Raw genomic sequence first — 14,093 nt, 5'->3', positions numbered from 1 at the left:
CACAACACAGAATGAAATCAATTGGTGATATGTGATTACAGGGAAGAGATTTTAGGACATGAAAATACCTGTTTCCCAAAAAAGAGTTGTCAATAATAATACAGCACATCGAGCATTCCATTCAGCCATAAGGCTAATTAAAGAAAAGCCAAAAAAACAAAAACCACCTCTGCTCATTATGCAGAGAACGTAAAGAATCACAGTCTGCAACTGCAGTGTCATTAGTAAGCATAGAGGAGGAACTGACATCCAGTCACAGTAAGGTTTAGACTTCATTTAGCCTTCTTTAGTACTAACACTGGTATTTTACCATTTTCATAACCGAACTGTCAAACCAACTTCAGCTTATCCCAAAATATCCATAACATGCTGGTTAAGGAACTGTTGTCTAATTTGTGCATCTCTACAGAAGTCTAAAGGAATCACTAGAGTGTGAAATTGCTAAATGAAGAAGAGGCATTGATCACAAGCTACACTGAGCAGAGGAAGAGAAGCATTCAGCACTTCCTAACCATACCCATGACACGGCTCCAATCTCAGCAAGAAATCTGGTGAAAATCAAGTGCTGCCTCCAAAGCAAATGCCTCCTGTTCTCAATATAAAAGTAGGACATGCTAAGTCTATGCTTGGTTGTCGCTTCTGTTAAACAAAACACCCCAAAGCAGATAGGAAGGACACATGACATTTTTTTGTCATCATTCACTTTCACACAGGGCAGAAATAGTTTGGTATTAGCAAATACATGTTGTAGGCTAAATCACTGTTACATAGTCATCCTTGAGAGGCACAGAAGCTAAGCCACCAGGAGCTTTCTAAATGGTGGTACTTTGAGGATTATGTCAGTGGAATGACTTTCCACACAGCAGTCACAGGACATCCCTACCTCTGCCTGATTCACAGTAGATCTCTCTCTATCCCCAGTAACGGAAGCCCAGTTGACTGCTTCCCTGCAATTTGTGCATAACTCTGCATATGGGAAGAACACGATAGTTTGATAACAGCTACGCCCATACTGTATTGTTGCACCATATGGAGGGCAATGGTGAGCCAGAGAAGCTGAAGAGAGGACTTCTTGTCTAAGAAAAAGAAGTGCTTGTGAGAGCAAGCTGCATTACATGGAAGCAAAGCTTGACTGTGCTCTGAGCTCCACAGCTAGACAACACAGGAGGAACATGCAGGGCATTCTCTACAGTTACAGGTTACCACACCTCATCCTTGCATTTCCATGTTAATACAGCTCACTTGGAAAGCACATACCATACTTGGAACTGACTTTCTAGCCTCTGGAAAGATCGATTTCCCTTTCAGAAAGAATGAAACTTATACAGCACTAGCTTAAGAATCCTAAGTGCTGGCCTAGCACTTCAGAGGAGCCCTGAGATGCATCAGCAGTTTTGTCCCTTACTCACACGATGGTAGTGCCATGCTCTCAGAGCATGACCCGTGATGACTAGGACCACTCCACACTAGGTCACATTTGACAGGTTGCTTGCTTTTAAGACTGGAGGTGAAAAATACCCAAGAATACACTTTACGAAAATATTTCACCCAAAGAGGATCAACACCAGGTCCTCTGCACTCTAGGAATTCAGGCTGAACAGCAGTGCAATTAAATAGGCTTGCCTCTTGGGGCACTTCAAGATTTAATTACTCCATCAGATCTCTTGAAAGAACACCAGGAAAAAGTACATGAAATAACGAGGCCTCTAAATGGCTCTCCTCACCTTAGCTTCAGCAGCCTTGTAAAAATAATGTTAGTCTCCAGTATTGATTTTCTCTGTGCCAAGCAGCTGTGTGTAAATTGGCTTCTACAATAAAAGTCATACAGTATGGGTACATCAAGCATCTGACACACTCATGGTCTTCTCACTGCATTGAAATGAGTTTTCAAATGTCAGTATTTCTTTAGTCGGGCATACTAGGTCCTGTCAGATTTGACATGGGACAAGAAGTCTCTTTCTTCTTCCAGGCAGGGGGATGTTTTATTAGTGGTATCGAACCAAGTGCTCTGGCATCCTGCAGAATCTAGGAGCAATGCAATCTTCTTGTTGAAGAAAATTAGCCTGCAAGAGATCTGGAGGGCCTCTCATGGTTTGTAGTAAGTCATTCCTTCAAGTGGTGCCTGGGCATAGCAGTGTGCTCTGCAGAGTGAGGACTGCTAGACCTCTCCCTACCCCAAAACTCTAATTTTGAGCAGCAGGCAGGCCAGGGATTGGCAGTCAATGTCTTTTGGCTCTGGTTCACTGGTGTCAAGAAATAGCAGCAGGAGTTCTAACATGTTTTAAAATGAACACGCCTCCTCCCCAGGGGCCAGAGACACCACTTAGCTCCCCAGGCAAGTCCTGAACTGCAAGAGATAGAAGAGTGCCTGAGGGATCTTTAAAATGAATTTGCCAAACAGCTCCAGACCTAGGAAGTGGGATAATCTGCTGTGACTATCCCACCAAGGACAACAATCCCTGGGAGAAGGGAGCCAAAGACTGTATGGGACCCCTGTTTTGTTTCTAGTGCTGCTTCTCACTGTCACGTTCCCAAAAATGTATTTTGGCACACAATCCTGCCTCCTGTAATTTGCTACCTCCAATGCACTGCAAACTACCAATCCATAGTATCAGCTAATGATTCTAATACCAAATGTAGTCATTACACATTTTAAGGTGAAATCTTTTTTAAAAAAAATAACAGGAAAAAGCGTTCAGAGATAGACTGAAAAAGACAACGAAGGGGAGAGGTTGTTTAGGTGTTCGCTTTTACACAAGTAGTCCTGGAAGCCTCTGTTGCAGGCAACCTGAAATGAGACAGCCTTCAGATTATGAAGTGAAGGACTGATATGTTGTTTCCTCATATAAATACATTCTTTGTTTATCAGAATTACTTCAAGACATTAAAGAAAATCTTCTGTGACGGTTTGGTCTTGATAAACAAATAGCAGCTGATTACCTATAAGCAAGTCAAACCTTTAGCTTGTAAACTAGTACTACAGTGGCAGATGAAGTAAAAGCTGAGATGTTTCTGGCTGCCAGTGAGCTAGTTCCCACCAGCATTCCTCCCCACATCAGTTTCTGCACTCAGACAAGATTCAGTTTTCAATATAAAGAGGAGCAATTCAACCATAAACCAAATTTAGGCAGTTTTGTTAATTTCGTTAGAAAGAAGACTAAGCAGTTTTCCCTCACTGCACCTGAAAAAGGAATACAGAGTTTGACGGTAAGCCTAAAATGGCACGATTACTATCAGTATAACAAAACCAAGACAACCCAAGAATTTATTCTAGAACATCTGGTCTTTTCTGACAAAAAAAACCCCAAAATGCAGTATGTGCTTCAGGTGTTATCTTAAAACAAAACAAAAAAAATTGTAAAAGTTCAGGGCATTCTTTGTGTTTAAAGTAAATGTGTCAAAATGTTATAAATCAGTCACCTGAAGTAGGACAAATCATTTGTACTACACTAGAGTTAATTTAGATATGTACTTCAAAGAAGTTATCATTCAAGTGCTAAAACACGTTAGGATTTGAGCAGCTAATATCATATATTTTTCAAGTACTGCTAAATTAATTCCATGAAATATTAGAAAGCACATTCTTCCATTCCTCCTGGAGTCTGCAGACATCTACTCAAAAGACAGGTTTCGTTATAAAGGTAGTAAATGACCTACAGCAGAATTGCTGCCTTGATACTTCTGCCCCTCTACTGTTGTCTTCACTTGAACTTGATGATACCCAGAGAGTAAGGACAGACAGTAAAGTACATTCACAATCTATTTAAACTTCTACCCAGAGTGAAAGTCTAGGCAAGCCCATCTCAAGCAAGAATTTGTCTTTTGTCTATGTCTTTCTATATTTCATGAAGGGGTGGGAAAAATCCTAGTGTCTAAAAGGTATATTTAAATCTATGAAATAATGTGGAAAGAGACATCATAACACTGAGTTACTCCATTAAAAAATGATAGCACATGCAGAGAGTTTATTTGCAAATGAGAAAGCAGACCCTGTGACCTAGGAGATCCTTCCCAATTCCATGTTCTGGAAAGCAATCCTATTAAGACAGTCTGATAAGAGGATTTTCATTAGGCATTGATTGTGCCATCATTTCCATTTATGAAGTTCGACACACAGGACCAAAGTGTGTGAACCCCTTGCTGGCAGCACACGCAGAATGGTGACCTCTTCTCAGTCACCACTGGCAGCATCACCTGTAGACCAGGACCACAGCACAAGCTAGCCATCTACTTACTCATAATTAGGCCACTTTAAATTAATGCTGTCTTTTGTACTAGCTTTGCTCCACATGCTGAACAGTATTGTATTGAATTAGCTAAGCTACCAGCATTCTAATAACTCAAGATCTACATTACATGTTATGATTTTTCTCTAGGTTTAGATCCACTGGATCTGTGCTATTGATAAATATCATACGGATTGAAAAGACAGAAGATGCCCTCTGGGGCGGTGATCTGTGTGATCCCAAAAAATATTTTAAGATACCATGTAGAACTGGTTCCTAGAATAAACATCATACTCCTGGGGGAGGGGGGGGGGGGGAAGTAACAGTTCTGCTATTCAAATGTGAGCTTCAGAATAATTACTTATAACTTCAAAGATCTGATTTGTTTCAGTGTGTACCTCTGCCCAAACAACTCCTTGTTCCAAGATCTTTAACAGGCTAAATTTATCCTACCTTTGAAATACAGTCATACTGCTGCTGTATGGACTGCATACAATTAAGATTTTATCCCACTCCTTCCCCAACATTAATAACTTATAGAAATCTTGACTTCCATAATTTCATGTGTCACACCAGGGGACAGCAAAAGAAACTGACGATGTTTTACAACAGGCAACCAAAAGTTGCAGTGACACAGATGGATGGCCATGTCTAGCCTACTCAATTTGTGCTGTCAAACAGAAGTTTCTGGAGTTAGATGTAGGGAAGGGAAAAATGAGAACTTAGCTTTCTTATAACGCATGCAAGAAACAAGGCTGCTAGAAAAAATAGACTGATATTGCTGCTGCTTCATCACCTGTGGTGACAAGAGACAAGGTGACCATAATTCAGACTGAATCAGTTTAGAGACAAGATAGTTTGGTTTTTTTGGTTTGGTGTTGGTTTGTTTTTTTCCCCCATCAGCATCTCCTATGCTTTCAGCACTGTTCCACACACACTATGTACAGCAACATGCAGATTAGAGGGGGTTGTTTGGCTGGATGTGGGGCCAAGTCCCATGCCTTTTAAATGGCTGGACATCAGCTAATCTGAAGAGAGAACTACAAGAATGCAAACAGAAGTTCAGCCAGCCTTTGCAAGGCATGATTCAATATAGAATGAGTTTAGTCTTGTGACAACCCTAAACTATCACACTACTTGAAAAATGAAGCCTCACTTCAAGCAGAACATTGTTTTATTTAGAAATAACACCTATTTCGAAACATTCTCTATGCCTTTTAAGAAAAGGCAGATGTGCCATGAAATACATATTTTCCTCATTTAAACAGGTTTATTTTCATTTCAGGCATTTGCTTCCATAGCACAGTTTAGATCAGTTAATGCAAAGCTATGAGAATAATGGGAGACATCCCACTCTGTCGGAATACAGGGGTACAAGAGACCAACAGTAAAGGATCTTCGAAGTGCAACACAACCAGCTCTCAGCTATCTTGGACAGATCATCCATGCTGTAGTTTAATTGTGCTACAAGTACAGTCACATCCAAGCTAGACTCAAGTCCAAAAGCAATGTAGACAAGTTTTTGTGATTAACTTGAGAAAGGGGTAGATTAATGACTGTTTCCCCCTTCAGATGTATGTTCCACTGCATGATCTGTAGCATAGCTTAAAACTATTTTTTTTAAATCCACAGTTTTTCCATTGTATCCATGTTTGTTCTTCTACGCCCTCCCCCCACCCCTGGATAATCAAGCACTGACTCTATGACAATTTGCCTAAAGGCACAAGAGTATTTGTAGACACAGCAGTTGGAAGCTGCTGTTCATAAGTACAATTATAAAAATTTAAGTGATGTAAGCGATCAATTATTTCTTTGCCTTGTTATAAAACACCCACACCTACCACTTCAGCAAAGAGACCAGTTGAATCTTGAACAGAGGGAAAGGACAAAAGATTTGCTATGGAATAGCTGATGGAAGATGAAGATTTATGTTGGGAAGCTTCTAAATTAGAAGCCAAGAATATTGCTGCTACTTAAGATAAAACAATGAACCATGACAAACACAGAAATTACAACCAGAATATATAAAGCTCAAATAGTAGAAAAGTAATTTTCTTAGAATCACAGAATGGTTTGGGTTGGAAGGGACCTTAAAGATCATCTGGTTCCAACCCCCTGCCATGGGCAGGGACACCTCCCACTAGACCAGGTTGCTCAAAGCCCCATCCAGCCTGGCCTTGAACACTGCCAGGGATGGGGCATCCACAGCTGCTCTGGGCAACACGTTCCAGTATCTGACCACCCTCATAGTGATGAATTTCTTTCCTAATGTCTAATCTAAATCTACCCTCTTTTAGTTTTAAGCATTATCCCTTCTCCTATCACTACATGACCTCATAAGAAGTCCCTCCCCAGCTTTCTTGTAGGTCCCCTTTAGGTGCTGGAAGGCTGTTACAAGTTCTCCCCAGAGACTTCTCTTCTCCAGGCTGAACAACCCCAACCCCCTCAGCCTGTCTTCATAGGGGAGGTGCTCTGGACCTCTGATCACCTTTGCAGACCTCCTCAGGACCCACTCCAACAGGTTCATATCCTTCTTATGTTGGGGGCCCCAGAGCTGGACACAGTACTGCAGGTGGGGTCTCACAAGAGCACAGTAGAGGGGGAAAAATCACCTCCCTCGACCTGCTGGCCACGTGTCTTTTGATGCGGCCCAGGATATGGTTCTCTTTCTGGGCTGCAAATGCACATTGCTGAGTGATGTTGAGCTTGTCATCAACCAAAACTCCGAAGTCCTTCTCAGGGCTGCTCTCAATCCTTTCTCTGCCCAGCCCGTATTTGTGCCAAGCCCTGACCTGTGTGCAGGACCTTGCACTTGGCCTCGTTGAACTTCTCTTCTTGAATTTGCATATAAAAAGGAGGAAAGTAGCTGAATGGCGGTACATTTCCTACTAGATTAGGGTCTTTAGAACCTAAGATCAGAGTTTAGGCAGAGCATTTAGAGACAAAAGGCTCTGGCCTCACTACCATCAGGTGCTTGGCACTCTTACAGGTACTTAAACCCACTCCTCTGAAGGCAGCAGCATGCATTTTACAGGGTTGTTTTACAGCAGCACATTTTATAGGCCCTTTTGGGCTTCCTGTTTTCTGCTCTCAGGATTCAAATGGCTTTCTGCGGTTGCTACACGATATAAGAAGTTTCTGCTACACCAGTGTTGCCGGTGTCCTTCGTAGGTCTCCAATCACAGCAACCCTTTTGATGACACAGGTATATTAAGCACTCTTGAGGGCAGCAATGTTGCTCCAAAATTCAGGTCATACAGAACAGGAATCCGACATCAGTAATAGTTGTCCAAAAGAAATAATCCAAATACATACCTAAGAAATTTGACGGACCTCCAAATACTTTACTCCAATGCATCTAGACTATAATACTCAACTTCCTGAGGAACGAAATTCTTTATTGTACTTCCTACTGACCTGCACCCTTTTAAGAAGCAACACTGTTCTCAGACCTCTCTCAGTCTCGTTCCATTTTTGATCCATTTAGAAAGGAGTCCACACACAATTACCATTTGTGAGGTCCTAGTTCCAAGTTAGAGGAAGTCCATTCAAAGAGTGGGAGAGCCAGCACAAGTTTGTTTCTGTAGCATTTTATTCAGTGGATTTCCATACAAAACACCTTTCTGAGAAATGAATAATGCATTTCAAACATTACCTCACTATAGCCTGAGGAATAAGTAGTACCTGATCATACCATCAGGTCCACATCACTAAATGGCAGCCTTAGCAGCATGCTGACCACGCTGTTTTGGAAAGGACGAGATGTTTGGGGCGTGAGGGGAAGTGTTCAGACCTGAAGTCTTTGGACCGTTTTAGTCAGCATTCTTCCAAACCCAGAGCAAAACAGATCACTGGTAACTGTGGCAACTGCCTCAGACAGGATCTGTGGGGTGTGCACAGCCACTGACCCATGCACAGGTGGGCTGCAGAAGGTGGTCTATACCGTGCAGAAGGTCAAGTGCCCCATATAAATATAGTCCCAAATAAGTAGGGAGAGAAACAGCTGCAACCAAGTCCATCAAATCACAAGACATGCCTGTTGGGATGCAAATGCACAGAGGAACCGATAGCCTGCCTCTACAGCCACCCAGTTATTCAGCATATGCAGTACTGCTCTTGGTAGACCACCAGCAGCCAGTCTGCAACTAGATTCAGTATTGAAAAAATAATTTGAAAATATAGTCAAGGCAGCTAATTCGTTCAGAGCTTAAGGTTCAATGACTAGAACGCCTCTTACCAAAATCCATCCTTTTCAGGAAGGCTAACACAAGACAGCTCACCTTCCCCACAACCCTCAGTCTACCTTTTACCCTTTGCTACTAGCTCTACCACTGCAGGCAAAACACTTGTGCAGCAGGAGAAGAAAAAGAAGGCTAGGAAGTTTTTACTTGTCTCTCTTCAGCCTAGGTAAGAGCCTTCCTTTTGCCTTCCCCTATCTGGCACCAACCAGTTCAAACTGATGCATGTGCAGACCAACAGACTCTCTAAGCTATATTAGGGACAAGGTGTCACCGTTAGCATATCCCAGTAGCTTCACAAAGACAGCTAAAGAGGATGTTCTCCAGCAAGGCAGTCACAGAGCCCCCGGGGGAAAGGACCTCAGTCCATGCAGGATCAAGTTAAACTACGCCCTTTTTTAAAAAAAAAAGAAACCAAACTTAATGGCCACGGATTAGCCCTGCCAACATGAAATCCCTTATCTATTTCAGAGCTTCATGCCACTCTCATTGTTGCAGCACCACCTCAGGAGGTAGAAGAGAATCTTACATATGACAATTCTCAGTCTGGCATGGCTTTGTACTCTTAAAGGAAATGCTTGAGGGATTTTTATGGGCAGCTCTTCCAGCTATATTTTCTTGTATACTGAATTGTTAAACAGAATTCCAGGGTATTTTGCCTGGAATGGAAAAGGGATAAGCTTGGACATAACTCCTTGTAACTTCCAAACCAACACCATATCCTTTGCCAAGCACCAATTTCCATATGAGTAGATCAACTGTTTTGTCAGAGTGTATTATCCAACTAAGCTTAGCAATATCTCATATTAGAAGGTAAGCCTTATATTCAACTTTTAGAGTAAAAAAATCTAAGGGCTCATTTGACTTGTACATGCAAGTCTCGACATTAAAAAATACTCAGCAGCAAACCCACAGCACAAGCAAAATTTTTCTTCATTGTTTACTCATGCTGTGCAAACTCTGTGTGTCCTCAACGTGACCATTCCATCAGCATTCTACCATTTATAGTAAATGCTGTAATTGTGGGTAGATGGGACCCCCAAGTACAGTAATTCACCTGCAAAGTTGAATGGTTTCTGGGGACAAACCCAGTGGCCTTTCCCTTCCCCCTCCTTCCCCATATAAAGTTGTTCAAGTTTAGCAGGTTCACACAACATAGAACATGCATCTGGAAAACTAGACTATCATCACTTTCATACTGAATTACAAGTTGCAAACCATTAGGGAATAAATAGTGATGATGCAAGTTGTTCTGTGCAGCATTATTATTTAGTTATTCTTAACCAATAATGAACAGCCCAAAACTTGAAGCATCTGTGAAAAAACTAATTTTAGAAACAAGATACCTAGTAAAAGTCAAGTCAGTTCAAGTCCTGCAATTAAGGCACTGTATTTTCAGTATACTAATGTGTGACCACAACCTCAGTTTCAGCATTAATACAAACCAGAACAAATAGGTTCTAAAACTTTTTTTTTTTTTTTAATGAGGCAGCTCCAGTAGCAAACAGCCAGACTGACACTCACCCGAAGGACTTTATGTATGTTAGCCTGACAGGTTCTGGTGCCAAACTAGTCCTCCTCAAGTCTCTCTGGTCCTACTAAAGAGTTCTACCTTGGTAACCCTTTACCACTCAAGCTGCTTTTTATCCTTAAAATCCCTATTGTGTGAAAGTAATCTTTCTAAAGATGCTATCTGTATCACAGATCTGTGGTCAGCATTAAAAATAGTCTCAAACAGCTCCTTCTAAACCACTTCCACCACACACCATTGTCATGCTTGGCGTCCAATTTTTAAAACTAAAACTGTACCACTAAAGACAAGATCCACTGGGGGGGGAAAAAAAAAACCAAAACCCAAACACCAAAACTACAAGCAAACCTGTCTCCATATTTCCTGAACTCATCTCCTAAACTTTTTCTCCAAGCCAAGACAGGCTTATAGCTGACTTAACTTGCAAGTACTTGAGAGACTATGAATACACGTTTAGTTTTTAATAAAGGAAGTCTTTCTGCAAGTATCCATTCACTGATGAATCTCAACATAATCTAATAGAAAATACTATTTAAATGAAAAATAGCAAGCAGGCACTACATTTATGCAGTCCCACAGAACGACACCCAGGTCTTCTTGCAGACCTCCCGTGCACTGCACTGTAAGCGCCCTCTACTTATCTCTGCACTTCCCAGGAACGGAGCGCATTGCTCCTTAGAAACAGAGCTCTGAATCAGAATAGCGATGAAACACTGACACTGGTTAGCTCTTCCAGGATTAGCAAGTCGATGGCTATTTCTGACGTTCTGGAAGATTTCAGATTGTTTCAGAACTTAAGTGTCAGGAAGTTATGGTAGATCTTCCACTGAAGTTAAAGCAAGCGATTCCCAACCCTCACCCCCCTCAAGCTGCCTTCAGACAGGGTTATTAACTGTCTGCATAGGTGATTAACTTTCAGCCTGAAAGCTGCATCTGTAAGCCTAAAAGTAATTCAAGCATATTCAAGCAAAGCATCTTGCATTAAATTGCTATTGTCTTTAATCAATACATTCATCATGCATCTTCAGCTTTATTCTGATAGCATATTAATCGCTTGACCTTTTCACTACTGTCATCCATGCTGACACTGGACAGAGATAATGCATTGCAGCGAAGAGCAGAAGACTACTTAAACATTTTGCCCTCAACCCTCAAAGCCAAAAACATTTTAACCTGTTGTGTCAAACCATTCACTCTCCCCAGAGACACCTTAGAAACCAAATCATCAAAAAAGTTTTTTTATGCAGCCATATATGGTCCCCATCTTAATGGGGAGCACTCCTCCTAAAGCAGACCTCCTATGTCAGCTGGAGGCAGCAACCACAATAAGGAAAAGAATAAAAGGTATTTTTTTCCTCCGTCAAGCCAGTTATTTGAATACTGTGAAGAGCAGCAATAATCCCTCTGGACCTTGCTTTGGTCCCATGCATCACATCCTTTCTTGTATACAGAACAGCTACGCCTGTATGTCAAAAGCACACGTCTGGTGTTTTCGAATGAGAGTCGAACCAGAGGCAATAGCTCCAGTAGGCCAGCTACCAACTACATGATCAGCTCACGCAGACACAAAGTCCCCAGTTCATGCGAACAGCTGTAACTACTTCTGACCGCAGAGAAATTCTTGCGGCCTATAGTCTATGTGGTCTAACAAATTCAACTGCTTATTTTTAAAAAGAGTTTTCCATTTGTATCTTTCCTTCCCTTAGCTCATGGATGTGAATAGTTAAGGAGATTTAACTTGTCACATGCACGTTTTTTATGAGGGCAAGTCCTTCGACAAATTTGCTGATAAACTGGTTTTGAGATGAAAGGAAGTTTCTTTAAACATTTGTATTATGGATGTGCTAGATAGTCGGGCCAAGTTATTTAGGCCCTCACATCCACACCTCAGGGGCTGTCAGGCACTTGCCTTCCTAGCTCCAGAATGCCCCCCAGGAGCCCTGGGGTGAGGTGCTGCCCCCAGAGCCGCTAGCTGCAAAATTCACACTCAGCTTCAACAAATCTCACTTCAGAAGTCTCTAACAAAAGTGAATTAGACTACTGGTGGGAAAAGTACATGCAAACCCGAGTTTAGAGTCAACATTTTGATCCTTTGTAACAGTAACTACCCGAGGTGGCAGGGAAGTAGATCCCCTGGGGACCAGAAGGTCTACATTTCTAAGGATGCTTTGACAAAACAAAGTACTGGCACTTCCTTTACCTACAACGTTGTCATCTCTATATGGTAAATAACAGTTGCTATTTCTCTGAATAATCTTGAAAAATCCTTCTGTTCACCTGCCCTCTACGGCGGCGAGGGTGGGGGCAGGAAATTATTCTGGCCACATTCACTTTTTGCCCAGAGTAACAGAAAGACAGGTTGGATACCTGCAAATTAGATACAAACACACACACAGAGGATTTTCGATCCTGATCCCACTGACCTTCTAACGGCCCACCGGGATTTCCTGGCTGGTACCCACCCCGCTCCTGGCGCCGGGGTACCACAAAGCCTCGGGCCGGCGGGGCCGCCCCGCACCGCGGCCCTTCCTCCTCCACACCAGCCGCCTCCGCGGGTTCCCCCTCCCCGCCCGCCGGCACCCCGCGCTCCCCTCCGGCCCGCGGCCACGCCGCGCCTCACGGCACCCGCATCCCCCACACACCCCCGGCCCCGGAAAGCCGCGGGGACGGCGGCTCCCGGCACACACCGCCGCGGGGCGCACGGCCGCGGAGCCCCGCACCCCCGGGAGGAGGGGGACCGCTCCGCGCGCGGCCGTAGCCGCCGCCAGTCCCCAAAGGGCCGCCCCCTCCTATTCACCTCGGGGGGGACGGGGGGGCAGGGGAGACCCCGTCCCTGCCGGGCAGGGCACACCTTCTCCCCTTCCCCGCGGTAGGGCACCGCGGAGGCTCGGGGCAGCGGCAGGGAGGGGGCGGTGGGCCGGGAATGTCATTTGGAGGTGGCGGTGACAGCTCCCCCCTGCCCGCTGCCGAAACGCGCCGCGGGGCGGGAGGAGGCTGCCGGGGGCGAGGGAGGCGGCGGCGGGCGGGGGATGCGGCGGCAGCTGCCGCGCCGGGGACCCCGCTACCCCGGCTCCGCACCTCGCAGCCGTAGAGCTGCCCCAGCTGCTCCACGATCCACTCCTCCAGCACCAGCCGCTTCCGCAGCTCCTTCCGATCGTATTTCACCGTCACTTTCCCCTGCTGGTGGCGCCGCTGCTGGACCTGCACCGCCGCCGCCGACACCGAGTCCTCCCGGGAGGAGCCGCCGGAGGAGCCGCCGCTCCCGCCGCCGCCGCGGGGGCTCTGGAAGAAAACGCGGTTCCCGCCGCCGCCGCCCGCTGCCGCCGCCTCGCTGCCCCCGGTCGCCACCGACATGCTCCGCTCCGCGCGGCTCCCGCCGAGCCGAGCCCAAGGCGCCCGCCCGCCGCTAGCGCCGGGCCGCAGCAGCCGCCGGTTGCGCGTATGCTTCCCTCCCCCGCACCTGCCGTTTAAAGCCTCTCATGGCAGAGCGGCGCAGTCGGCCCCGCCGCCGGGAGGGCTGGGCCCAAACCGGCGGGGGGCGGGGACAGCCGAGAGGCGGCGCGGCGCGGCACGGCACGGCGCGGCGCGGCACGGCACGGCACGGCACGGCACGGCACGGCTCGGTCCGCTCCTGGGTGCCAGCCCCGCGTCCCGGCCCCGCTGCCGAGCTGAGCACGGCGCACGCCAAGGGAGCCGCGGGGCCGGTGGCGGAGCCGCGGGGCCCTCCCGGTGCCGGCGAGGCGCTGGCGGCGGCTCCTCGCCGCCGTCGGAGCCGGAGCCGCAGCCGGCGCGGCGTGTGCCCGCGGCTGGGCGCTCCCCGGAGGCTCGCCGGGGCCCTCGGCGCCCTGCGTGCCGTACGGCTCCGTGGTTTTTAAGGAAATGCAGTGTTGCCCCGCCATGCACATTACGTTTATAAATATTGTATATCTGCAGCGTTAAAACGCTGAACGCGATCGTTTTCTTCTGTTCGGGGGCTGCGGAGGGTGAATGACTTCGGGGCGGTGAACCCAAACAGAAGGCGAGTATCTCGAGCTCTCAGCAGCTCCTGTAACAAGCGGCCTCTCGGAGATGGCTGGTTTTCTGCAAGGCACCGCCGGG

General features: G+C 45.8%; 1 protein-coding gene across 1 annotated transcript in view; it reads right to left on the bottom strand.

Moving 5' to 3' along the window:
* PPP1R14C (protein phosphatase 1 regulatory inhibitor subunit 14C) overlaps window positions 1-13,511 on the bottom strand; it is a 56,504-nt gene extending 42,993 nt beyond the window's left edge. Inside the window, exon 1 of the mRNA XM_055714955.1 lies at window positions 13,074-13,511. Within this exon, the coding sequence (XP_055570930.1) occupies window positions 13,074-13,349 (276 nt within the window). The 5' untranslated portion in view covers window positions 13,350-13,511. The remainder of the gene's footprint in view (window positions 1-13,073) is intronic.
* Between the last annotated feature and the right edge of the window lie 582 nt (window positions 13,512-14,093).

Source organism: Falco cherrug, chromosome 6 (assembly GCF_023634085.1).
Source record: "Falco cherrug isolate bFalChe1 chromosome 6, bFalChe1.pri, whole genome shotgun sequence".
NCBI lineage: Eukaryota > Metazoa > Chordata > Aves > Falconiformes > Falconidae > Falco > Falco cherrug.
The sequence above is the reverse complement of the archived record's forward strand: the minus strand, read 5'-3'. Positions and strand labels throughout refer to the sequence as shown.